We start from the raw sequence: 25,753 nt of genomic DNA, 5'->3' as shown, positions 1-25,753 counted from the left end.
TGTCCCCAGTCGCCACGCCACTGGGCACCACACTTCTTTGTTTACTAATCCTATGGATCAGTGGAAATGATTTTAACACTCTCACAAGGGAAAAAGTCTTTATATCAAGGGAAAAATCCTGGAATGATCGTAAATGTTCACTTTTTAACCAAATTAATACTTCAAAATGTTATATTTCAGCTTGATCACTGTCACGAATAGTGAACCAAAATGACATTGAAACCTTGACACCTCTATAAATGATGTTAAAAAATGACCTCACAAAGTATATAGATACTGTAATATATGTAAGAGTAGGTGCAGATCTGAAAAGCAAACATCACCTTACCAAAAGAAAAAAAAAAAAATAAATAAATAAAAAAAAAAAAAAAAACACCATTCAAAAGCAGCACCTTTAATTTCTAAAATGTGATTTTTTTTTCACTTCAAGTATTAGGATATTCTCAGTAATTTAAATAGCGACATAACAAATAGATGCATTTCCTGATCAATCAATATTGACTGAGTCCCTGGTCATTGCTGGTCATTATATTGACAACAAGATGACATAGGCACAACAGGTTGATTCAGTGTAATAACAGATTGCATGATTGCACACATGGCATGACAATTAAAATCTTGTTTCACATAAAGTTTGGTATCCCAGAATGTATTGCTAGATTGCAGACATGGTATGACTATTACCGTACTGACGCGAGTATAGTCCCACCCGCTTTTTGGGTGAACATTTTTCAAAATTGGGGGTGCGACTATACTCAAATTAAAAAACAAAAACCAAAAAAAAAGGGTTTTTTTAAAGTTATTTATTTTTTCGGCTTTGGAGTGTCCCTGGACCATTCATGGTTGATTTAAAATTTGAATAAATTTGTACTCATGTCATACTCTATTAATGATTTCAAAATGCATACAAATTCAATTTGGGGGGTGGGACTTTACTCGAAGGTTGGACTATACTCGCATCAGTACGGTAATACCACATCGAATGTTTAAAAATTAAATTTCAACTTTTTTTTGTCACAATAGGCATATTGAAAAACAGTATTAAGATTGATTTATTGATCAAATCAGGAAAGTCATGATGAATGTTTTGACATATCAACCTTTCTTCTTGTAAATTTGAATGTAAAAGACTGTTGAAATGGGCTCATTTAGTCATCCGTTTCACATAACGGTGTATCTAACATAACATGTATTCTGAGAAAATTGAATTTTTAATTTTGCTAATATCTATTGTTCATAAATTAATATAAATGATATTTTAGTAAAAAACTCTTCACTTGATTTGAGTATTCTTAAAGAATCTTATACGTCGTTATGTAATATGCAATAATTGCATATTATGAAATACGACACAATTAATACTGTTGTAATTCAAAGTAAGACGATAGATTGTTATGTGAAAAGCACACATATGACGATAGATAGGTCATTATGTGAAAACAATTATTACAATTGGCAAGATACACATTGTGATAAAACGTTAGCACATAAGCTGTTACTCAAAATGGACAATTTGAAATAAAGCCTACACGACCATATTAGTTAATTAATTATCTCACTAATTAAGCAGCATCCACAGCCAGGATTTGATAATTTTGAAGAGTTTTGTGCTTACTCAGCCAAAATCCATGAAAATGTTAAAAATATAATATGCTGTTATTTGAAATGGAGGACGACCACATTGCACAATAATTCAAGTGGCATGCTGGGAAGACATAAGCCATGTTCAGATGGGCTCAGAGTTAAGTTCATGTTAGGCTAACACTTGGTGTTACTGTTATAATCAAATTAGGCAAATTATTCTTGGCCAAACTGGAACATGCGAGTTGCGTCCATGTAGTGTACTAAGCGTGTACGCAGTGTAAGGCGCGTGTATACTTTCTTCTGTACCGCGCTATATTCGTGTGTGTTTATCGCGGAGCCACTAGCGTTCACAGTGTTCCAGTTTGGCCAAGAATTACTTAATTTGATTATAGTGCCCGTTTGAACAACTATTGTGTTAACAAACACCGTAGCTTAACACAAAACACAAAAGATTTACCACCAATAAATCTGTGTGGACAGTGTGGTAGCGCACTAAAAATCTAACATGAAGCCATCACTGCAGCTAATACGGAGCCCTTAATGAGCGTAAGGAGTGACCGTGTGGACATGTATCAGTATTAACACTGTGTTTATGCTAAACACAGAGGTAAGCTCCTGTCTGAACAAGTGTATTGAATGAATCTCTGTATCAAAGCCTGTAAGTCAGGAATACCTTGCGGCACAATCTGACACCTGCTGAATTACATCTCAACTCTGATAGGGATCTTCCTTTCCTTGTGTTTACTTTTGAGCAACTCTTGCATCTACAATCCCAGGGTAGTCAATTCTAACATATTTCATCAAAATCTCAAGCTTTTTGACAAAAATGCCACAAAATATTATTCCACAACATACAGATTGATATATCCACCGTCAGCAACCTTCATCTACATATTGCAGGATTTAAACATGTATTTTATCATTTTACCTAAATGGGTGACTCCATTTGAAATCTACACCCCCTGTGTAGAGATTAAGGTTATGTCTTCCAGAGGGTGTATAGATTTCAACTGGAATAGCTCAAAGAATTTTTGTTTGCCGGTTCCGGTTATGGCCGTAAGTGCAGCCAGGGTCTCCCTGTCAGTCCAAAACACTGTTAATCTGAACCCCTGTCAGTCCGAAAACCTGTTAGGGTTATGGTAAGGGTTAGGGTTAGCTTAACAGGTTTTCAGCATTCCAATATCTGTGTTTTCAGACTGACAAGGGTTCGGATTGATGGTGTTTCGGACCGACGGGGTGCTCCCCGTGCAGCCATGGGTACCTTGTTACAATCTGCGTAAACATGAATTCAGTTTCATATTAGTTTAAATGAATGAAAAGTGATGACTTATTAAAATTAACTTTAAATGCAATATGACCCAAATCATTGGAATTATGACTTTTGGACTTGCAATTGATTATGACTACATCTGTTTACACTTATAATACAAATTAAATTGCTTATGTCAGTACTGAAAACGAAATACGACCATTGACAAATGTCATGTTATGAGGGCATTATATCAATTTACAATGACCATGATGACTTGGGTGTTGGTAACTAATTACCATTTACCTAACCTCTTATTAGTGACTGATAATTATAGAACCACTGATAGAGTTATAGTGGTGATTGTATGTATTGTATGTGAGATGTCAGGAGTGTGTTGAACACACAGAGATTCTGAGGACAGTCAGTCTTGATATAACCCATCACCTTTCTGAAAAAATTATGTTCTCCAAAGGCGGTGACACAAGGATTTGCGCCCATGTTTGAGGGCGTTGATTTTGTTAAAATTGCGACGAATCCATGCAAATCTGTCATTGAAATGTAACAGCAAATGAACCAAGGGTGTTTGTGCATGATGAGTTCTGGTTATATATATACTTGTATTTTCTGGTTATAAGTATCATGCATGTATTGCATTTCATTTTACTTGCAAATAAATTAACATAATGAGCTCAGTGGCATATTTTGTCAGAAGTGAAATTTCTCTAGCTCATCGCCCAGACCAGCGCTGTATTGATGGGTTCATCTGATAATTTGGTCAGGTGATGGTTAATGATGAATTTTTTGATTATGTATAATTTGAGTCAAAGATGTCAAAATAATGAATGTCTAGGTATGTTTTAAGGGCAATTGATAGTAATAGTGATATAATGGGCGATTTTGCATCAATTATTAAAAAAAAGGTTGTTTTCTTAAAGGCTGCATGCAGAAGATGTGTTCTTTTTGGTTTGTTTCTACTTGTGAAAGTGAAATTAGGCTCTATACCTGTAAGTGCAAGTTGTAACAGATGGTCTGATCATCACATGCTGATATGCATAATTAGGATAATTCAATGTATTTCGGGTTTATGCAACACATATTTTCTTCAAAGTATTTTGTGCTTTTAAATGGGAAAGTACAAGAGTTAAATTGTAAAATCTAAAATCTGAGATATCTTTAAAAATTAAACCTACTCTATGCATATGTCAATGTTTATTTATGCATATCTGTGTTGTGTCCATATTTGTGAACAGATTTTCATGAAAATTAAACTACAAGATAAGCAATAAAAAGGCTCATTATGTCATGATAAAAATAATGAAGATGCACTAATGACATCATCTGGTTGTCGTCACTGTTAATTAGCTGTCGCATAGCAATCATACACCTTTATGAACACTACATAATTATTTTCCTGGTGTCTTTATATATATATTTAGTCAGAAGGCAAACAATTATAGTCTTCAGCCTGCATACAATGCAACCATTACTCAATTAATGCCAACTTGTTTAAGGGCTCGTGTAGCCACCATTTCACAGTATTTTGGACCTGAGTGCAAATTGCATTCAGAATACCATAAAAATTTGTTAATAAGCATAAAAACAAAAAGCATAAAAAATCCTATTATCCTGCAAGTTTGTCAAGTTTTTCCCACTGAGATTTTCCCTACACATACATGATTGTATATTGCAAGTTAAGATTTTAAATGTACTCACTCGTAATTAAGTTGCACAAATCGGTTGCCATAGTAATAGATAGCTTATGCCTGTACGCAGGTGTTTTATCCCTAGTATTGACTCTGATCTGACAATATTAATATCACCATCCTACAAGGACTTCTTTCCTGAGCATTATCATCTTCAAGGACAAAGTTCATCGCCGATTTGTATCGGCTTCATGAAAGTAATTTGAGACATCAGATGTGTACGGAGGTCTCCCTGTTTCATGGTATACGGGCTGGGTATGCGCAGGTTTTGGGTACATTTTCAGCCAATTTGGTATAGTGATGCCCCTCACATCCCGATTCAATGTTCAATAAAAAGATTGATTTTTTAAAAATGTTTTGCTGATTGCTATCTTTTTCAACTGAATATTCAACCAAATGATTTGAATTTTTAATGTAATCAATCAAAAGGAGTCATTTTCAATAGTTTAGCAATTAATCCATCTTGGGACAAATCTGTTTAGATTGAATATTCAGACAAAAGGATTTTAGTGCTCAGAGGCTACTAAATTAAAGGGATGCCTAAAGAATATGATGGGACAGGGATATGGGAAGAGCAACTGGAGAAAAACCTGTAAGGATGAGCATGGACTGGCAACCAAACTCACATATATGTGGAAATGGGGGAATAGAACCAGGCCCTCAAGAGTTGAGAAGCGAGTCAGAAGACCTCTACACTGACTTGTTCTCCCTGAATTTGTGGATTCTCAACCTTAATTACCATGAAGAAAAATTTATATGAAATTATTTAATCCCAACTACTTTCTTAAAGATATTGATATATTTCTTTCTTTCTTTCTTTCTTTCTTTCTTTCTTTCTTTCTTTCTTTCTTTCTTTCTTTCTTTCTTTCTTTCTTTCTTTCTTTCTTTCTTTCTTTCTTTCTTTCTTTCTTTCTTTCTTTCTTTCTTTCTTTCTTTCTTTCTTTCTTTCTTTCTTTCTTTCTTTCTTCCTTCCTTCCTTCCTTCCTTCCTTCCTTCCTTCCTTCCTTCCTTCCTTCCTTCCTTCCTTCCTTCCTTTCTTTCTTTCTTTCTTTCTTTTCTTTCTTTCTTTCTTTCTTTCTTTCTTTCTTTCTTTCTTTCTTTCTTTCTTTCTTTCTTTCTTTCTTTCTTTCTTTCTTTCTTTCTTTCTTTCTTTCTTTCTTTCCCTCTCTTTCTCTCCTTTCCTTCTTTTCTCTTACATTCTTACTTTCTTCCTGTAGTTATAATGCAGTACCTCTTTAATAGTACCTATAGTAATATTTGGACAACCTGAAAGAGACCACAAGCGCACTAGTCTTAGCAATTATTTCCATCTGAATAATGAAAGAAAAAGAAATACGAGGTGCGAAAGGAAAATAACTGTATAAGGCTGGCTGACAGGAAGGCACCGCAGGAATGCAACTACCCTGGGATTAGGGAGTCATTGTAAGCAAGTTCTAACAAACAGCACATAATTAAACTATATTCGTTTGCACCCACACTTTTGCTATGAACAAGTGCTGTGATTGTAATGTTTAACTCTCGGCAACAAGCTTAATGGTTTGTGATCGATTTAGTTTTCAAAAATTACCCTGTTTGTAACAAGAAAATATTGAAGTAGATAAATATATAGGTGGTAAAAGCATTATCAACCTGATATATTTTTTAAATATGCTGCTTTCCTTTAGTTATCATTTTGTAAAATTATTATGAATTTCACAAAAATAGACACAGGAATCAAAAGGATTGTGGGTAATTTACTTCAAAATATTGAAAAATGATGAAGCAGCCTTTTTCATGTACAATACCCCTTGCTTGCCTTGGAATAACTTGCCAGCCATATACTCTATGAGATGGAGCTGCCTTTTTTCATATACGATACCCCTCGTTTTGCACTGGGATAAATGGGCAGTCATATCATGTATGGGCTAGAAATTCAGCTCAATTGAAATGCCCTGCAGAACTAGTCAGTAGCTACAATCAAGGAAAAAAGTCTTGGAACGCTTGCGTGTAAATAACGGAAAACTGTCACCCCCTCTCCCCCGTGCAATGTTGAGAACTGCCAATGTCTTCAGCGGTTCCCCAATGTGTTCCAACATTGCTTGATGGGGAGAGGGAAGGGTAAATCATTGTTGTAGATGTCATGTTTCTTCCCAAACACAATATAGGCCATTTCCATGAACATAAGAAATTCTGCACGGAATTTCGACAGAGTGTGCCAAGCGTTCCAAGGACTTTTTTTCCTTGATTGTCTCTACCGAATGCAAAATATTTCATCTAAATTTCGTTTTTGTCTCATAACTCAAAAACGGAATGTCGTATGAGCTTCAAATTTCACACGATTTGAGAGTGGGTTATATACTTTGCAATCATAATAAAATTGTTGATAACGAATTTGGTTTACTTAGGGAGTGGTCACCGAAAACACCCCATATGCTAAATTACACACGTTTCATAATTATGGCTCTAAACTGCTCTAAAATGTTGTTTTTGTCCATAACTCAAAAACAGAATGTTGTATGAGCTTCATATTGTACACGATTTGAGAGGGGATTATATGCTTTGCAATCATAATAAAATTGTTGATAAAGAATTTGGTTTATTTAGGGAGTGGTCACTGAAAACACCCCATATGCTAAATTACACACTTTTCATAATTATGGCTCTAAACTGCTCTAAAATGTCGATTTTGTCCATAACTCAAAAACAGAATGTTGTATGAGCTTCATATTGCACACGATTAGAGAGTAGATAATATCCTTTTGAATCATAATAAAATTGTTGATAAAAATGTTGAGTTATTTAGGGATTGGTCACTGACAACACCTCCTATGCTAAATGACACAAGTTTTGTAATTATGGCCCTCTTCTGTATGATACTGAGTCAATTTTCTTTTTTTGTCTCATAACTCAAAAACACTACAAATGCATTTTTAGTACAATATCACAATGTTTTGCAGCATGTTTCCAAAATGGTTTTTTAATGTTATTAAAACGTTATGTACCCTTTATGATATAACCTAACGTGTAAAATTTATGTTTTCTCTAAAACTTGTGTTTACTGAGTGTAGGCACATCCGAGCGAATCAGAAAGATTATGATGTAACAATTTGAAACAACGCTTTTCTGAATAGTATTTATAACAAAATACGCTTTTGCGATAAGAAAAAAAAATTAAAGAAAAAAACAACAACAATTTACACTTAAAGAAAAAATATAGACCACCATTGGGACTCGAACCATGCACATCAGTCAATAGCCAAAAGGTTAACAGTCGGACTAATCCGCTTCATATGAAATGCCATGCACAAGCAAGTAACAAGTTTTGCTCTTTTATAGTAGTCAGGTATAAACGAAAGTGTAAACTTGTATAGTAGAAATGGCAAAGTGTATCAATTTACCATAATGACAAAATGGTCCAAAATCGACATTTTATGTTTTTGAGGCATTTTCATCATACAAAATGTCGTCACGTTATTTATTTGCTATACCAATTGACAATGTTTTTAATTTCCAAGAATACACCTTGATCTCTTATAAAATTTGAACACTTTACCATTTTAATTGAAATAAATATATTTCTTTCAATGGCAAAGTATGAAACGGATTAGTCCTCAGACTGATAACCTTTTGACTATTGACCGATGTGGTTCGAGTCCCAATGGTGGTCTTTTTAAAAGTATATTCAATTGTTGTTTTCTTTTTTTCTTTTCTTGTTTTTTTTTTTCATCGCAAAAGCGTATTTTAATATAAATAATATTCAGAAATGAGTTGTTTATGCGTATTTATTTCAATTCAAATTGGTAAACTTAACTGTTAACAAATTTTATATCATTCCTGTTGCAATAAAACATTTTCAATTGGTATAGCAAATGTAAACGAACGTGACGCTTCGTGAGATGCGGCCTAAAAACATAAAATATCGATTTTGGACCATTTTGTCATTATGGTAAACTGATACATTTTGAGGTTTCTACTATAGGGTGCTTGCATGGAAGATCACAAAGTTCAAACCATCCTAAAGACACGCTCCAGAGGACATGCAAATGCACGGAGTACAATACCAATCACCTGTTTAACTGGTTTTGATCAAAGTAATTCTTTGTACTCCATGCATTAGCATATCTTATGGAGCGTGTCTGGAGGATGATTTGAACTCATGACCTTTCGTGCAAGCACTCTATACAAGTTTACACTTTCCCGATACCTGATTACTATAAAAGAACAAAACTTGTTACTTGATTGCGAAATGGCAGCGTGGCGTGAAGCGGATTAGTCCTCAGACTGATAACCTTTTGACTATTGACCGATGTGAATGGTTCGAGTCCCAGTGGTGGTCTTTTTTTTTTTTAAGTATATTCAATTGTGTTTTTTTCTTCTTGTTTTTCTCATCGCAAAAGCGTGTCTTAATAGAAATAATATTCAGAAATGAGTTGTTTCAAATTGTTACATCATGATCTTTGTGATTCGCTCGGATATGCCTATACTCAGCATACACAAGTTTTCCAGAAAACATTTATATATGCCTATACTCAGCAAACACAAGTTTTAGACAAAACATTTACATGTTGGGTTATATCATAAAGGGTACAAAATGTCTGAAGTTTTAATAACATTGAAAATATTTTGGAAACATGCTGCAAAACATTGTGATATTGTAAATAAATGTATTTGTAGTGTTTTTGAGTTACTGAGACAAAAACGAAATTTGACTACAGTAGAGGGCATAATTCTGAAACTTGTGTAATTTAGCATAGGAGGTGTTTTCAGTGACCACTCCTGAATAACCCAACAATTTTATCAAAAATTTTATTATGATTCAAAAGGATATTATCTACTCTCAAATCTGGTGCAATATGAAACTCATACAACATTCTGTTTTTTGAGTTAAAAAAAAAACGACATTTTAGAGCATTTTAGAGCCATGATTAAGAAACGTGAGTAATTTAGCATAGGGGGTGTTTCCAATGACCACTCCTTAAATAAACCAAATTCTTTATTAACAATTTTATTATGATTACAAAGCATATGATCCACTCTCAAATCGTGTGCAATTTGAAGCTCATCGACATTCCGTTTTTGAGTTATGAGACAAAAGCGAAATTTAGATGAAATATTTTGCATTCGGTAGAGACAATCAAGGAAAAAAGTCTTGGAACGCTTGCGTGTAAATAACGGAAAACTGTCACCCCTCTCCCCGTGCAATGTTGAGAACTGCCAATGTCTTCAGCGGTTCCCCAATGTGTTCCAACATTGCTTGATGGGGAGAGGGAAGGGTAAATCATTGTTGTAGATGTCATGTTTCTTCCCAAACACAATATAGGTCATTTCCATGAACATAAGAAATTCTGCACGAATTTCGACAGAGTGTGCTGCGTTCCAAGGACTTTTTTCCTTGATTGTCTCTACCGAATGCAAAATATTTCATCTAAATTTCGTTTTTGTCTCATAACTCAAAAACGGAATGTCGTATGAGCTTCAAATTTCACACGATTTGAGAGTGGGTTATATACTTTGCAATCATAATAAAATTGTTGATAACGAATTTGGTTTACTTAGGGAGTGGTCACCGAAAACACCCCATATGCTAAATTACACACGTTTCATAATTATGGCTCTAAACTGCTCTAAAATGTTGTTTTTGTCCATAACTCAAAAACAGAATGTTGTATGAGCTTCATATTGTACACGATTTGAGAGGGGATTATATGCTTTGCAATCATAATAAAATTGTTGATAAAGAATTTGGTTTATTTAGGGAGTGGTCACTGAAAACACCCCATATGCTAAATTACACACTTTTCATAATTATGGCTCTAAACTGCTCTAAAATGTCGATTTTGTCCATAACTCAAAAACAGAATGTTGTATGAGCTTCATATTGCACACGATTAGAGAGTAGATAATATCCTTTTGAATCATAATAAAATTGTTGATAAAAATGTTGAGTTATTTAGGGATTGGTCACTGACAACACCTCCTATGCTAAATGACACAAGTTTTGTAATTATGGCCCTCTTCTGTATGATACTGAGTCAATTTTCTTTTTTGTCTCATAACTCAAAAACACTACAAATGCATTTTTCGTACAATATCACAATGTTTTGCAGCATGTTTCCAAAATGGTTTTTTTTTGTTATTAAAACGTTATGTACCCTTTATGATATAACCTAACGTGTAAAATTTATGTTTTCTCTAAAACTTGTGTTTACTGAGTGTAGGCACATCCGAGCGAATCAGAAAGATTATGATGTAACAATTTGAAACAACGCTTTTCTGAATAGTATTTATAACAAAATACGCTTTTGCGATGAGAAAAAAATTAAAGAAAAAAACAACAACAATTTAATACACTTAAAAAAAATATAGACCACCATTTGGACTCGAACCATGCACATCAGTCAATAGCCAAAAGGTTAACAGTCGGAGGACTAATCCGCTTTCATGCGCTGCCATTGGTAACAAGGTAGTGATGCACAACAAAGTTGTCAGTTTGTTATTAATTGATAATAGCGAAGTAACAAGTTTTGCTCTTTTATAATAGTCAAAATGGTAAAGTGTAAACTTTATATATGAAATCAAAGTGTATCAGTTTACATTAAAACAAAATGGTATAAAATGTAAACAACGTGAAGTTTTTGAGATGCGCCTCAAAACATAAAATTCGTTTTTTGGACCAATTTGTTTTATGGTAAACTGATACACTTTGATCTCTAATATACAAGTTTTAACACTTTCCACGATACCTGACTACTATAAAAGAACACAACTTGTTACTTCGACAATTAAATGGCAGCGTATGAAGCGGATTAGTCCTCAGACTGATAACCTTTGACTATTGACCGATGTGGTTCGAGTCCCAATGGTGGTCTTTTTTTAAAAGTATATTCAATTGTTGTTTTTTTTTTCTTTTCTTGTTTTTTTTCTCATCGCAAAAGCGTATTTTAATATAAATAATATTCAGAAATGAGTTGTTTATGCGTATTTATTTCAATTCAAATTGGTAAACTTAACTGTTAACAAATTTTATATCATTCCTGTTGCAATAAAACATTTTCAATTGGTATAGCAAATGTAAACGAACGTGACGCTTCGTGAGATGCGGCCTAAAACATAAAATATCGATTTTGGACCATTTTGTCATTATGGTAAACTGATACATTTTGAGGTTTCTACTATAGGGTGCTTGCATGGAAGATCACAAAGTTCAAACCATCCTAAAGACACGCTCCAGAGGACATGCAAATGCACGGAGTACAATACCAATCACCTGTTTAACTGGTTTTGATCAAAGTAATTCTTTGTACTCCATGCATTAGCATATCTTATGGAGCGTGTCTGGAGGATGATTTGAACTCATGACCTTTCGTGCAAGCACTCTATACAAGTTTACACTTTCCCGATACCTGATTACTATAAAAGAACAAAACTTGTTACTTGATTGCGAAATGGCAGCGTGGCGTGAGCGGATTAGTCCTCAGACTGATAACCTTTTGACTATTGACCGATGTGAATGGTTCGAGTCCCAGTTGTGGTCTTTTTTTTTTAAGTATATTCAATTGTGTTTTTTTCTTCTTGTTTTTCTCATCGCAAAAGCGTGTCTTAATAGAAATAATATTCAGAAATGAGTTGTTTCAAATTGTTACATCATGATCTTTGTGATTCGCTCGGATATGCCTATACTCAGCATACACAAGTTTTCCAGAAAACATTTATATATGCCTATACTCAGCAAACACAAGTTTTAGACAAAACATTTACATGTTGGGTTATATCATAAAGGGTACAAAATGTCTGAAGTTTTAATAACATTGAAAATATTTTGGAAACATGCTGCAAAACATTGTGATATTGTAAATAAATGTATTTGTAGTGTTTTTTGAGTTACTGAGACAAAAACGAAATTTGACTACAGTAGAGGGCATAATTACTGAAACTTGTGTAATTTAGCATAGGAGGTGTTTTCAGTGACCACTCCTGAATAACCCAACAATTTTATCAAAAATTTTATTATGATTCAAAAGGATATTATCTACTCTCAAATCTGGTGCAATATGAAACTCATACAACATTCTGTTTTTGAGTTATGGACAAAAACGACATTTTAGAGCATTTTAGAGCCATGATTAAGAAACGTGAGTAATTTAGCATAGGGGTGTTTCCAATGACCACTCCCTAAATAAACCAAATTCTTTATTAACAATTTTATTATGATTACAAAGCATATGATCCACTCTCAAATCGTGTGCAATTTGAAGCTCATACGACATTCCGTTTTTGAGTTATGAGACAAAAACGAAATTTAGATGAAATATTTTGCATTCGGTAGAGACAATCAAGGAAAAAAGTCTTGGAACGCTTGCGTGTAAATAACGGAAAACTGTCACCCCTCTCCCCGTGCAATGTTGAGAACTGCCAATGTCTTCAGCGGTTCCCCAATGTGTTCCAACATTGCTTGATGGGGAGAGGGAAGGGTAAATCATTGTTGTAGATGTCATGTTTCTTCCCAAACACAATATAGGTCATTTCCATGAACATAAGAAATTCTGCACGGAATTTCGACAGAGTGTGCCAAGCGTTCCAAGGACTTTTTTCCTTGATTGTAGGTGTCAAATAAAAACATCAATGAAAGAAGTGGATTGGAAGTAATTATTTGGATAGTCTGGTCACATAGATCATGCCAAGTTTTGATTACATATATTAAAGAGATTATAACTGTATTGATAGGCTTTTCCAAACAAGTCTGGGTGTAAACCAGTCAAATAATATATTGCCAAATAGAATATCTACCAGAGTCAATCAAATTGGTGCCTAATGATGGTACTTTGTGCAAGTGTCAGCCTCATGTTTTTTTTCAAATTTGGAAATGTTGTACATTTGAAATTTTAGAAATTTTGATGTAGTCTGTTTATTTATTAAAGATGGTTGATATCAGATTGTGTTAATGTTGATATCTACTGAAAATGGCTTTGAATATTTCAGATCATAATAATGGTTAATACTAAGTCATGTTAATGTTGCTATCTACTCAAGATAGCTGATATCAGATTGTTTTAATGTTACTAACTACTGAAGATGGCTGATATCAGATTGTTTTAATGTTGCTGTCCAATGAAGATGGTTGATATTATGTAGTTTTAATGTTTGCTACCTACAGAAGATGACTGATATCAGATTGTGTTAATGTTGCTATCTACTGAAGATGGCTGATATCAGATTGTGTTAATGTTGCTATCTACTGAAGATGGCTGATATCAGATTGTTTTAATGTTGCTATCTACTGAAGATGGCTGATATCAGGTCATTTTAATGTTGCTATCTACAGAAGATGGCTGATTTTAGATCCTGTTCATGTAGCGATCTACTCAAGAAGGCTGATATCAGATCGTTTTAATGTTGTTAGCTACTGAAGATGGCTGATATCAGGTCATTTTAATATTGCTATCTACTGAAGATGGTTGATATTATGTAGTTTTAATTTTGCTACCTACAGAAGATGACTGATATCAGATTATGTTAATGTTGCTACATACTGAAGATGGTTGATATTATGTAGTTTTAATGTTGCTATCTACCGAATATAGCTGACATCAGATCATGTTAATGTTGCTATCTACTGAAGATGGCTGATATCATGATTCAATCATTCTTTATTCAAAAATAACACACAAAAATAAAGAAAATACATTTACCCCAGGACACGCTACCAAACTCCACATGGAGCGGCAGACAGGCAGGGTAGACAATCCACATTTCTTTTCAACATGTTCAATATACACCAAAATATTGCACTCTTAAAACATTAAAATACATCAAAATGGAAATCAGAGACCAGGAAGCAGGATGGTGACAGCAGAATGGGAGGCTGAATCAGACCTTCAGATACGGTGCAGAATCCCAATTAGGTTCATTGCGCTGCGTTCAGATGGAGTAACTACAGATGACGGCCAGTTTGCTCAGATCTTTAGCAAGAGTCTTACTGCTATTGGATCTACCACCGATAAATCTGAATACCTCACTCAACCTCTCTGTGTTATCAGCCGTCACCAGTCCTCGGACCCTATTTCGATACAGTTCAGATGACATTTGAAACCTTCTTGTTTGATGTCAGAATGAAGGTTTTCATAACGAGACATTTTTGTGTCATGGGCTTTCTGGATATTGGTTTCGAAAGGCACCGTAAGTTCAATGACATGGACAGACTTTTTGGTATTGTTGATAATGATGATATCTGGTCTTTGGGCGGTAGGGAGGATATTTGGTGGTAGTGTTCCTCCAGTGATGGTACATCCAGGCAAATCGGCATATATATCAATACTGTCCTTAGCATTTCCTACAAGTACTTTAAAAGAGTTCAACATATGAGTTAATATACTGTTGTGCCTCCATGTATAGCGACCTTGTTGCAAAACAGTCTGGCAATTGTTGAGTACATGGAGAAGAGTTTGAGTATTATTGCACAGTTTGCATTTAGCGTTGACTCGCTTACCCCAGTTCCGCAGGTTGGTGAATGTTGGTAGTGTTAATGTTGCTATCTACTGAAGATGGCTGATATCAGATTGTTTTAATGTTGCTATCTACTGAAGATGGCTGATATCAGGTCATTTTAATGTTGCTATCTACTGAAGATGGCTGATTTTAGATCCTGTTCATGTAGCGATCTACTCAAGAAGGCTGATATCAGATCGTTTTAATGTTGTTAGCTACTGAAGATGGCTGATATCAGGTCATTTTAATATTGCTATTTACTGAAGATGGTTGATATTATGTAGTTTTAATTTTTGCTACCTACAGAAGATGACTGATATCAGATTATGTTAATGTTGCTACATACTGAAGATGGTTGATATTATGTAGTTTTAATGTTGCTATCTACCGAATATAGCTGACATCAGATCATGTTAATGTCGCTATCTACTGAAGATGGCTGATATCAGATTGTTTTAATGCTGCTATCTACTGAAAATGGCCGATTTTAGATCCTGTTCATGTAGCGATCTACTCAAGAAGGCTGATATCAGATAATTTTAATGTTGCTATCTTCAGAAGATGGCTGATATCAGATTGTGTTAATGTTGCTATGTACTCTGTATCTGTATCTGTGTGAATACTGCACAACGCTCCAAGTGGAACAATCCGAACAGGAACTGGTGTGCGCATGAAAAGATGCTTGCTGCTCTGTGTTAGTCTTGCTTTAGGTGTGCTTGCACAGCTGCTTTGAAGCTGGTTGAGTCTTGTATTTGAATAATTGAATGGGGTAGGTGGTTCCAGTCTATTACCGTTTTGGGAAAATATGAGTATTTGTAGCAGTCCTTGGCACAGGTGATGATTTGATAGGAGTCTGGATGAGAGTGCCCAGATTGACGAAGGCTAGGTTTAAGTAGGTGTTCCACTGGCAGGGCCAGGAGGCCCTGTCTGGCTTTTTGGAGAATACACAGTCTATTGGCGGTTCTTCTGTCTTTGAGTGTGTCCCAGTTTGAGTCTCTGATGAGTTTGGTAATACTAGTTTTCCTGTCGTATATGTTTGTTGTAAAGCGTACAGCCCGTTTTTGGATCATTTCTATTTTGTTTATTTGGTCTTTCTGATGAGGGTCCCATACCGAGCTTGAGTACTCGACTAGAGGTCTCACTAGAGACATGTATGCTGTTTGTTTGATGGATTTGGGGCATGCATACAGGTTCCTCCTTATGAAACCCAAGGATCTGTTTGCGGATGAGGTGATATTGTTTATATGAGTAGACCAGGATAAATTGTTTGAGATGTTTACACCAAGGTATGGGTAATTTTTTACTTCCTCCAGTGTGTGTCCTCCAAGGTTGTAGTTAAATATTTTAGGATTTCTGACATGGGTGATGCGCATTGTGAAACATTTTTTCACATTAAAACACAGTTGCCAATCCTCCTGCCACTGCACTAAGGAATCAAGATCCTTTTGGAGTAGTGAGTGGTCGATGTCATTGACGATTTGACGATAAGCGACACAGTCGTCAGCAAATAATCTGGCGTGAGAATTGATGTTGAGGGGCAGGTCATTTATATAGGTCAAAAAGAGGAGGGGGCCAAGCACCGTGCCCTGAGGGACGCCAGATACTACTTCTGTCCAAGTCGAGTGTTCTCCACCGACAACGACCCTCTGTTCACGGTGCTTAAAGAAGTTTGAAATCCAGGTGAGGAGGTTGTTTCTTATGCCATAATTGCTGAGTTTTAAAAGGAGTCGGTTGTGGGGGACGGTGTCGAATGCTTTTGAAAAATCCATTATTATCATGTCAGTTTGGGATTTGTTGTTTAATGAGAGGGCCAGGTCATTTATGGTGAGGAGTAATTGGGATTCACAGGAATGTTTGGTACGGAAGCCATGTTGCTTGTCGGAGAGAACAGAAAATTTGTCAAAATGATTCATGATTTGGGAGTGGATTATATGCTCCAGGATTTTGCTGCAAACGGATGTTAGGGATATGGGGCGGTAATTTGAAGCGTCGGTCCGGTCACCTTTTTTGAAAATAGGGGAAATATTGGCACGCAGCCAGGATGATGGTATCTCGCCGGTCTCTAAGGATTTTTGGAACAATATAGTCAGGGCCGGGGCTATTTCCTCGGCAGCTACCTTGAGGATCCGGGCTGGGATACCATCAGGGCCTGAAGCTTTGTGTGGGTTCAAATCAGCAAGTAATTTACGAACACCGTCAACGGAAATTATAAAATCTGGGATGGGAGGGATGTTGGTGGGTGGTAAGTGAGGTAACTCTTTCTTCTCCTGTGTGAATACTGATCGGAATTGTTGGTTTAGAATACTGGCTTTGACTGTGTTGTCTGATTCTAACTTACCATTGTGTTTCAAAGTTGGGATACCCACAGTCTTTTTTTAGACTTTCGATGTGGGTCCAAAACTTCTTTGAAGATTCATTACATATGGAACTTATGTAGTTCCTATAGGAACGTCTAGTTTCCTTCTGAGTAACTCGTCTGAGGTCATGAAAATGATCAAGTGACTCCTGATTAGGAGTCTTGCGGTACGAATTGAAAGCTCTTTGCTTTCTTTTGTGCATGCGTTTGATTTTACGGTTTATCCAGGGGGAAGAACTCTTTTCCCTCACAATGCGGGAAGGAATATGTTCCTCCATGACAAGATTGATTTTGTCAACAAACTCACAATAGAGATTTTCTACTGTAGACTGGGAGGTATCTCTGGTAGAAAGCCCAGCACTAAATTCACTGAGGTCAGCTTTTAAAGCCTCAGTATTGGCTTTACTCAGAGAAAGATTTTACGAGGAGTTTGTTTGATGAGTTTTGGTTTAATATTGATGGTGATAATTGGTATAGCGTCGTGATCGCTAATACCTGGGATCACTGCAGAATCCTCAACCAAAGTTGGGTTATTGGTGAGGAAGATGTCAAGTATGTTATTGATGCGGGTAGGTTTTCTGACTAACTGCTCAAACCCGAAGTCAGAGAATAATTCCAGGAAATATTTGGACAAATTTGCATAACGGGCATTAGGCTTCACAGAAGAATTTTCCCAATCAATGTCCGGGATGTTAAAATCTCCTGCTAACCAGATCTGGCCACCATTGATGTGGTTAATGCGACTCAAGGAATCACGAAGTTGATCAACGTAATCAGTGGTGGCTCCAAACTGCTGAGACCTGTAAAAGGAGCCAATGGTGATTTGTTTAGCCCCTTGTATCTGAATAGTGGCCCAAACTGCCTCACAATTTGTGTTGAGGTCAGCACGGTGGGTCACAATTAAGTCGTCTTTAAAAGCAAGCAGGACCCCACCTTTTGAAGGACCGAAATCTCGATCTTTCCTTATCACTGTATAACCTTGGGGAAACAATTCGTTGTTATTAACAGACGGGTCAAGATGGGTTTCAGACCCAATGATAATGTCAGGGCTATGCTGTTCAATACAGCAAGCAAGCTGAAGATGGTTGATATTATATAGTTTTAATGCTTGCTATCTACTGAAGATGATGGCTGATATCAGATTGTGTTAATGTTGCTATGTATTGAAGATGGTTGATGTTGTGTAGTTTTAATGTTGCTATCTACTGAAGATGGTTGATATTATGTAGTTTTAATGTTTGCTATCTACAGAAGATGACTGATATCAGATTGTGTTAATGTTGCTACATACTGAAGTTGGTTGATATCATATAGTTTTAATGTTTGCTATCTACAGAATATGACTGATATCAGATTGTGTTAATGTTGCTATATAGAGTGAAAATGGTTGACATCAGATCTATCCAGAAATTCTATACATTGTTCCCTGATGAAACAATGTAGTGGTTGTTTCATCAGTCTTATTATTGGCATATATCATAAAAAGGAGCAGTATATTTTTTGAGTTTTGCATGCTTGAGGCTTGTTAATATTGGCAAGTTTTATTCACTGTTACCCCTGTTGTCACTACACCACCTCCTATCTTATTTTACTGCGTTGCTGGAAATGTTTGTGAGGTTTCAACTTTTGAGGTGAATTTCAAAACCACAAAAATGATTGACCCACAGGCTTAAATGTGCAGCTGTTTTAAATGGTGTATAAAAACATGAAAACAGTTCAGAAATGTTAAAATCTCACAAAATATAATACCGCTAACTTATGCTGCTACTGTATTATACATTGACAAACTAAATAAACCTTATTTAACATTTCTTAATTACTCTTTTATTCCATTTTTACTACAGGAGCGAAAGTTTGTTGGAGGAGCTCAACAAATAAGTATCAAAATGCTGGAGAAGCTTGGACAAGATAGAGTAAAACTTGAGAGTCCTGTTAGCCTAATTGAACAAGATGATCAAGGTGTGAGGGTCACTACAGTACAAGGGGACAAATATGAGGTAGGTCGCACGATATAATCTACATTTTTAGCAGCCAGTCTCTTTGTACTAGCTGAGAAAAATTGCATTTGAACAGCTATCATTTTACATGAATATATGGGAATGTATTAGTGGTGTGAACCTTAAGGGGGATAAATTCATGAATGAATGCAAAGTGAACTGCTCCTTGTAAGTTGATCCATCCATTTTGTTTGTAATGTGACACCCAACTTAAGTGTCTGGCAATAGTTTAAAGCACACACTATGCGCTCTTGTACATTATGTGTCTAATGATTGTATCATGTTCACATTTACACTGTGGTTTTGCACCACTTCTAGAGGAATATATCAATTTGTTTTAATTTTGGAGTAGCACTTGTTCAATGCGGAGGGAACTGTGACAGGTCCTCTCTGACAAAGCAAAATCCCTAGTTGTCCTCTTGTGCCGTGTGCTTGAAGATTGGCCGCAAACGCACCCCCCTCAGGACTGGACCAGTTCTATTTTATGTCTTTTTTTACAATGAAAAATACTTTTTAGGAGACAATTATAGGGAAATATAATATCACATTGATAAGGACTTGAACATAGATGAATTATGAAGCAAGATTATCTAGAATATTTGTTATTTTTATTGAATATACTGATATTTGGGTTTTAGCGTAAGATGAGGAACAAAACAGTCGCACAAATAGCACAAACATTGAACATCCTTGATATTCCTACTGCTCTGCATTGTGTGCTTGCAAGCCCCTACCCTGGGGCTAAACATTCAATTCATTTTCTCATATAGCCTTGCTTTATTGAGGGTATTGACCAGATTTGAAAAAGTTTTACCAGATTTGTATTTCAGATAGGGCTGTTGTCGAGTAGAACTTTCATTGACGACAATTGTCAAATCTCAAGATCCGACTTCGGCAAGTTGTCGACAAAGCAATACATCATTGTCATCTTTGATCTTATGCTCAATTATTACTTTTTTTATTCCTAAAAGTTATTTCATGATAAACAATGCTGATTTTTAGCTTATCTCTAATACTTAATGACTAGTCCTTGTCAATAATCAGGAAAATTGGTCGACAACAGCCTTGTCGACATCAGCCTTGTCGACATCAGCCTTGTCGACAACACCTTTGTCAACAACAGCCCTAGTATCAGAAACAGATTTTTCATTCTCTTTTAAACCTCTTTCAAAGTATAAACTGTGAACATCTGGATAATTCTAATACTTAACAGCTAAATAAATGCAGAAACCACAAATACCAATCTGCTTAAGTAACTGGCTATCATAGCGTGTCATTCTATGGTCACCCTAAAAGAGTGGGAACATAGTGTGTCTGTCTAAACGATGTAATGTTGTGTATTTGGTTGATTCAGCTATGCTATGGGCAAGGTTTTGTTTAATGGAAAATCAGTTGAACCCACATTGACATTGCAGATATTGTGATAAGTGATGGACACAGCAACTAAAAGGCTTCTTTTTTTGGCATTTGTTCAAAAGAGAATTTCATATAGGAGATGTAAGCAGTGTTTTGAAAGTATATGTGTCAGGGCCGTATCTATATTTTAATTAGGACATCAATTTGTAATTTGGCTGCCCCATATTTGTGATGGCCGCCCCACATTTTTCAACCTTGCTACGGCCCTGATATGTGTGTTGTCAATAAATTGATAAACAAAGGATTCAGGTTAATTTTACGTTTGGTTTTATGGTTTTCTAGAGATATGAATTGGTGTGATATTTATCAAATTCCGTTGTCCTCCTCCCGATCGACTCAACTTAGATATTTAAAATTTAAAATTCTTCATAGGTACATTGTACCAATAATAATCTGTTTAAATTTGGTTATGTTGACGCCAATTTGTGTTATTTTTGTAAATATGAAGTTGAGAATATGCAGCATCTCTTTTGGGAATGTAATGTTGCAAGTAATTTCTGGGATGATGTTCAAAATTGACCCAGATTTGTCCAAGTTCATCTTCCTTGTTCTTCGTGGAAAAAGATTCATTTATGATGTGAATTGCAAACGGGGTTCTTTAAAGATCTGTTATTTTACTGGGCGGTTTAAGGAGACTGCTGAGGTATAAAAAAAACCATGTCATATACTAGCAGTAAGTTAAATGAGTGGCACAAACATTGGAACTCCATTTTGTAAAATAATTCTATAATAATAATTTTATACCGTGTCATGTTTATTGAGTACAAATGCATTGTTGTTTATCATATATCATTATGTTTACTATGATTATGTCATTTATGTTATGTTACCTGTTGATAAAATAAAAGCACAGTGTACCTGGTGTATACTGTGGAAAGATAAAAAAAATGTCTTTCTAGAGATGAATTGGCACAATCTTGTAGTCACAATGTATCTCTAAAATTTCAAAACTAAATAATAATTGACCTTTTCGGTAAATCCCATAAGCCTTTGCGAGTACACCTGAGATGTCGTCATTTGACGTCATGCCGATGCACACATCGTGTAGTGAACATCGCTACTGCGCATTTCAAAGCCGTGAAGTGCACAGTATCAGTGTGCGCATTTACCCCATAGGAGCTTGATATACTGCATATCTGGTAAATAGTTTGCGGCACACCTGTGCTCAAGCAGTCATTAATAAAAGTTTGTTAATTCACTTTCTGGATGGGGCAAAATAGCCAGGTGTAGGAGTCCCAAAATATTTGTTTCACTCAATATTGGAGTAACATCTTTTTAGAGGTGTCCTTATCATGGGGGAGTGGGGGCCTTATGCCTGCACCTTACGAAACTCTTAAGATCATTAATTAATCTTAAAATGAGAACAAATCAGTATTGATGTTCACCCTGTTCAGTGAATATGTCTCTTTGATGTTCAACAGGGCAAGCATGTAATCCTGGCTATGGCACCGTCAATGAGCCAACGCATCATTTATTCTCCAGCATTACCAGCCAAACGTAACCAGCTTATACAGAGGGCTCCCATGGGAAGTGTCATGAAGTGCCTACTCTACTATAAGAAACAATTCTGGAAAGATAGAGGTAGGTGAACAAACCTGTAGCAGGGGAGGGGGCAATTGAACTCCCCATATTGGAAACATCAGAAATAAGTGAACCATATAAGAAATGACAAATAAGAGAGGGAAAGGGAAGAAAGTGGGAAATCCCCATAGAAAGTGTCATGAACTAAGGCTTTCATGTATAGTCTACTATAAAACAATATAGGAAAGGTTAAGGTGGGTGAACCCAAAACCAGGGTGTGGGGATTGATTGAAACCTAGTAAAAGTAAGAAAAGCAAATAAGAAAAGAGGAAATCTATAAAGTAACAGGTTCATCCAACCTAGTTTATATAATTTCAAGTAAACAAGGTATTGATTCATGAGCAAAAAGCATATATCTACATAATGTCGTGAGTAATTTTAGATTTGCAGTTACATTTGAGGTGTAAATGGTATAGCATTGGTTCACCCCCTCCCTACAAATTTTACCCCAGTCATTCGGGCTACACTCTCAATACAAGCTTGTTCTATGATCTAGTATTAAGTTGGTTAGAAATTACCTTTGTTTTTCAGAATTCTGGTTAAACATAATTTCAAATCAAATGAATGGATCATAGATGGCTTTGCTTGCTCAAGTAAAAAATAATGATTGTTGAAAGGTATAGCAACAGAAAATTTGAAATGGCTGAGAAAAAGCAAATGACATTTCTGTTCAACGACCTTTAGTTGTATGCAGTAGCCAGGTAGCTAGCTATACGGGCTATTCAGTTGAAATCCATGCATCCCATATGGAAGACATAACCTTAATCTCCCACAAAGGGAGTGTGAATTTCAAATGGGGTTACCTGAATGGGTGACTTAAAATTTACCCCCTGTGTGGGAGATTAAAGGCATGTCATCCATACTGGGTGTATGGATTTCAAGTGGAATAGTCCAGTATGTGATAATGTGAAGACAATGTTCTATTTGTGGTTTATTGAACTATGTTCATGCCAATGGCAACAAGCTTGATAGACAGGTGAAGACAAGATAGGAATGACCATATTGTATCCAGGGTATCAGAATCTCACTCTTATATTCCTTTTTTCTGTTTTTTGCCTGAATGTTTGTTTCCCTGGGTGGAGTGGAGGGGATCTTGAATTTTGTTGGGATGTGGATGTACATCAGGGAAACTGACCCCTAAAAAAATATACCGAAGCTTTATAATTTGACTTTAAAAAAAGAGACCCAAAAATGTATACTCTTGACTTTGATACGATATTATTCAAAATGAGCCTAAATTTAGTCTATAAATCTTCAACTATGGTGGCCCACTCCCAAAACCACTGCCCCCCCCCCCCCCTCTGAGAACCTCGCACCTTTTTCTCTGGGCAGAGCAGTCCGGGGATGTGTTATGTTTTATGCATGGAATGGTATAGCTGGTGTGAATTGTTTATCAAAAAGGGAATGCAAAGCAGTCTAGGCTAGATTAGGATATTCCAGTTTAAATCCATACACTCGCTATGGAAGACATCTCCCACACAGGGAGTGTGATTTTTAAATCTGGTTACCTGAATGGGTGACACCCAAAACAATTTCTATGTTATTGGAGAAAAATTAGTGTTTTTTTTGTGTTTTTGACCCAGAGCTGAGCCTCATATATCCCCTTATATCTGTTAAGAGCCATTCCCTTATGCGTGTGTCCTACTGCCTACATATTTACATCTTTCTATTCCCATATTCCAGATGATATATATTCTGCCGCTATGTTTATATCATAGACTATAGATAGTCTATGTTTATATCATCCAGGGTTATCATTGGGCTATTCCAGTTGAAATCCATACACCCCATATGGAAGACACAACCTTAATCTCCCACACAGTGGTTGTATATTTCAAATGGAGTTACCCATTCCAGTACCCCGTTGAAATTCACACCCCTCGTGTGTGAGATTAAGGTCATGTCTTCCTAGGGGTGTATGGATGTCAACTGGAATAGACTATTTCAGCACCAAGCTTGACAGGTGAAATAAGATGAGGTTAGCCAGATTTTATATCAGGATTTACCTAGATTGGGTGTCAGAATTTCATATTAAATTAATTTTTCCTTGTAATTTACAAATCATTTGAACCTTTTTCATTGTCTGCTTGTACTGTCCCATCTGTGAGATTTTAAGGACATACTGAAATTTTGCTCTGGTATAAAGTTATCATATTATTAGTCTGTGTGTGTTTGAGTCATTGTCTCCAGCATTCTGTCTCTTTTCCACCTTGTCTGTCTCTCTCCTTCTCCTCTTTGGCTTTCTTTCTCTCTATCTCCCTCATTGCTACTCTTGTCTCGTCTGTTCCTGCATTATCCCTTCAAATACCTCTACTGTGTAGTACTCACAATGTATGATCAGAGAGATAAGTTTTACTTTTGATACTCTTTGTGTATCTGTATGTTTATGTGTCCGTCTGACTCTGTGTCTCTGACTGACATATCTTGTATACTCAGATCTCAGGTACTTAGATTTAACATCTCAATACTTATAATGATTTGTGGTAATTATGTTTCAATATTACAAATAACTCCTGGGGCAATAACTATCTGGTTCACAAAATCAGAGCAATCAATAAAAATGTGATCTCCATAATATAGCATTGGCAATAACATATGTCTGTATTTGTTTAACATTTTGATATTCTGACATAAATCTAGGCAAGTAGGTAAACATAAGATAGAGACATTATCAACAACTGACTCGTCATTTACCTTCTTTCAGTTCAAAAGTTCAGAGCGTGCATAGCGGAGATATTGATCTGTACATGAATATTGGGACTATTCCAGATTGCAAAAGTCGATACATGTCCACCCACTCAATGGGCTCAAAAAGAAGAAGGAAATTGTCAAAAAAGGTTATCAAATGTGCTGAAGGCAAGATATTGAAGGCATTATCGGCATTTTTGGCATTGTTCAATTTATTGTGGTCAATTTGTTTTCACTTTTGCACCTATATATGCTGTTTAATAGTGATAATGGAACTTTGATTCTTGGTGATTTTTTTTAAGGGCTCAGACCCAAACCTATAATTGGCGAGTCGAGGTGGTCACAGTGCGAGATATACACTTGCGTATGTCAGCGTTGCCAATGCAGAGTGCAATGGTCTTTCCTAAAAAGACTTTCTGAATTAAGATTAAGAAAGCTTAAGTTATGCAGTAATTAGTAAAGACAGAAATCAAAAATGATATGATGTTACAAAATATGTCAATTTATAATATGATGAAATCAAACGACAAATGAAGCAATTAAAACAAAAGATAAAAAAAATATATAGCACGTAGCCACATGGACCACATCATTAGAAACAAAGTCCCCCAAGCAAATAACACAAAAGATTAAAATATATATATAGCACTTTTTGAGGTATTTTGAGGTGCGATAGCTGCATGTTTTGCTGTGTCATCCAACTAGATTTATG

General features: G+C 35.8%; 1 protein-coding gene across 1 annotated transcript in view; it reads left to right on the top strand.

The window, feature by feature from the left end:
• Positions 1 to 25,753, top strand: part of LOC140154649 (amine oxidase [flavin-containing] B-like) — a 59,659-nt gene that overhangs the window by 22,604 nt on the left and 11,302 nt on the right. The window contains exons 7-8 of the mRNA XM_072177216.1: positions 19,204 to 19,356; positions 22,194 to 22,353. Of these exons, the coding sequence (XP_072033317.1) occupies positions 19,204 to 19,356; positions 22,194 to 22,353 (313 nt within the window). The remainder of the gene's footprint in view (positions 1 to 19,203; positions 19,357 to 22,193; positions 22,354 to 25,753) is intronic.

Source organism: Amphiura filiformis, chromosome 6 (genome assembly GCF_039555335.1).
Source record: "Amphiura filiformis chromosome 6, Afil_fr2py, whole genome shotgun sequence".
Classification (NCBI taxonomy): Eukaryota; Metazoa; Echinodermata; class Ophiuroidea; order Amphilepidida; family Amphiuridae; genus Amphiura; species Amphiura filiformis.
The sequence above is the reverse complement of the archived record's forward strand: the minus strand, read 5'-3'. Positions and strand labels throughout refer to the sequence as shown.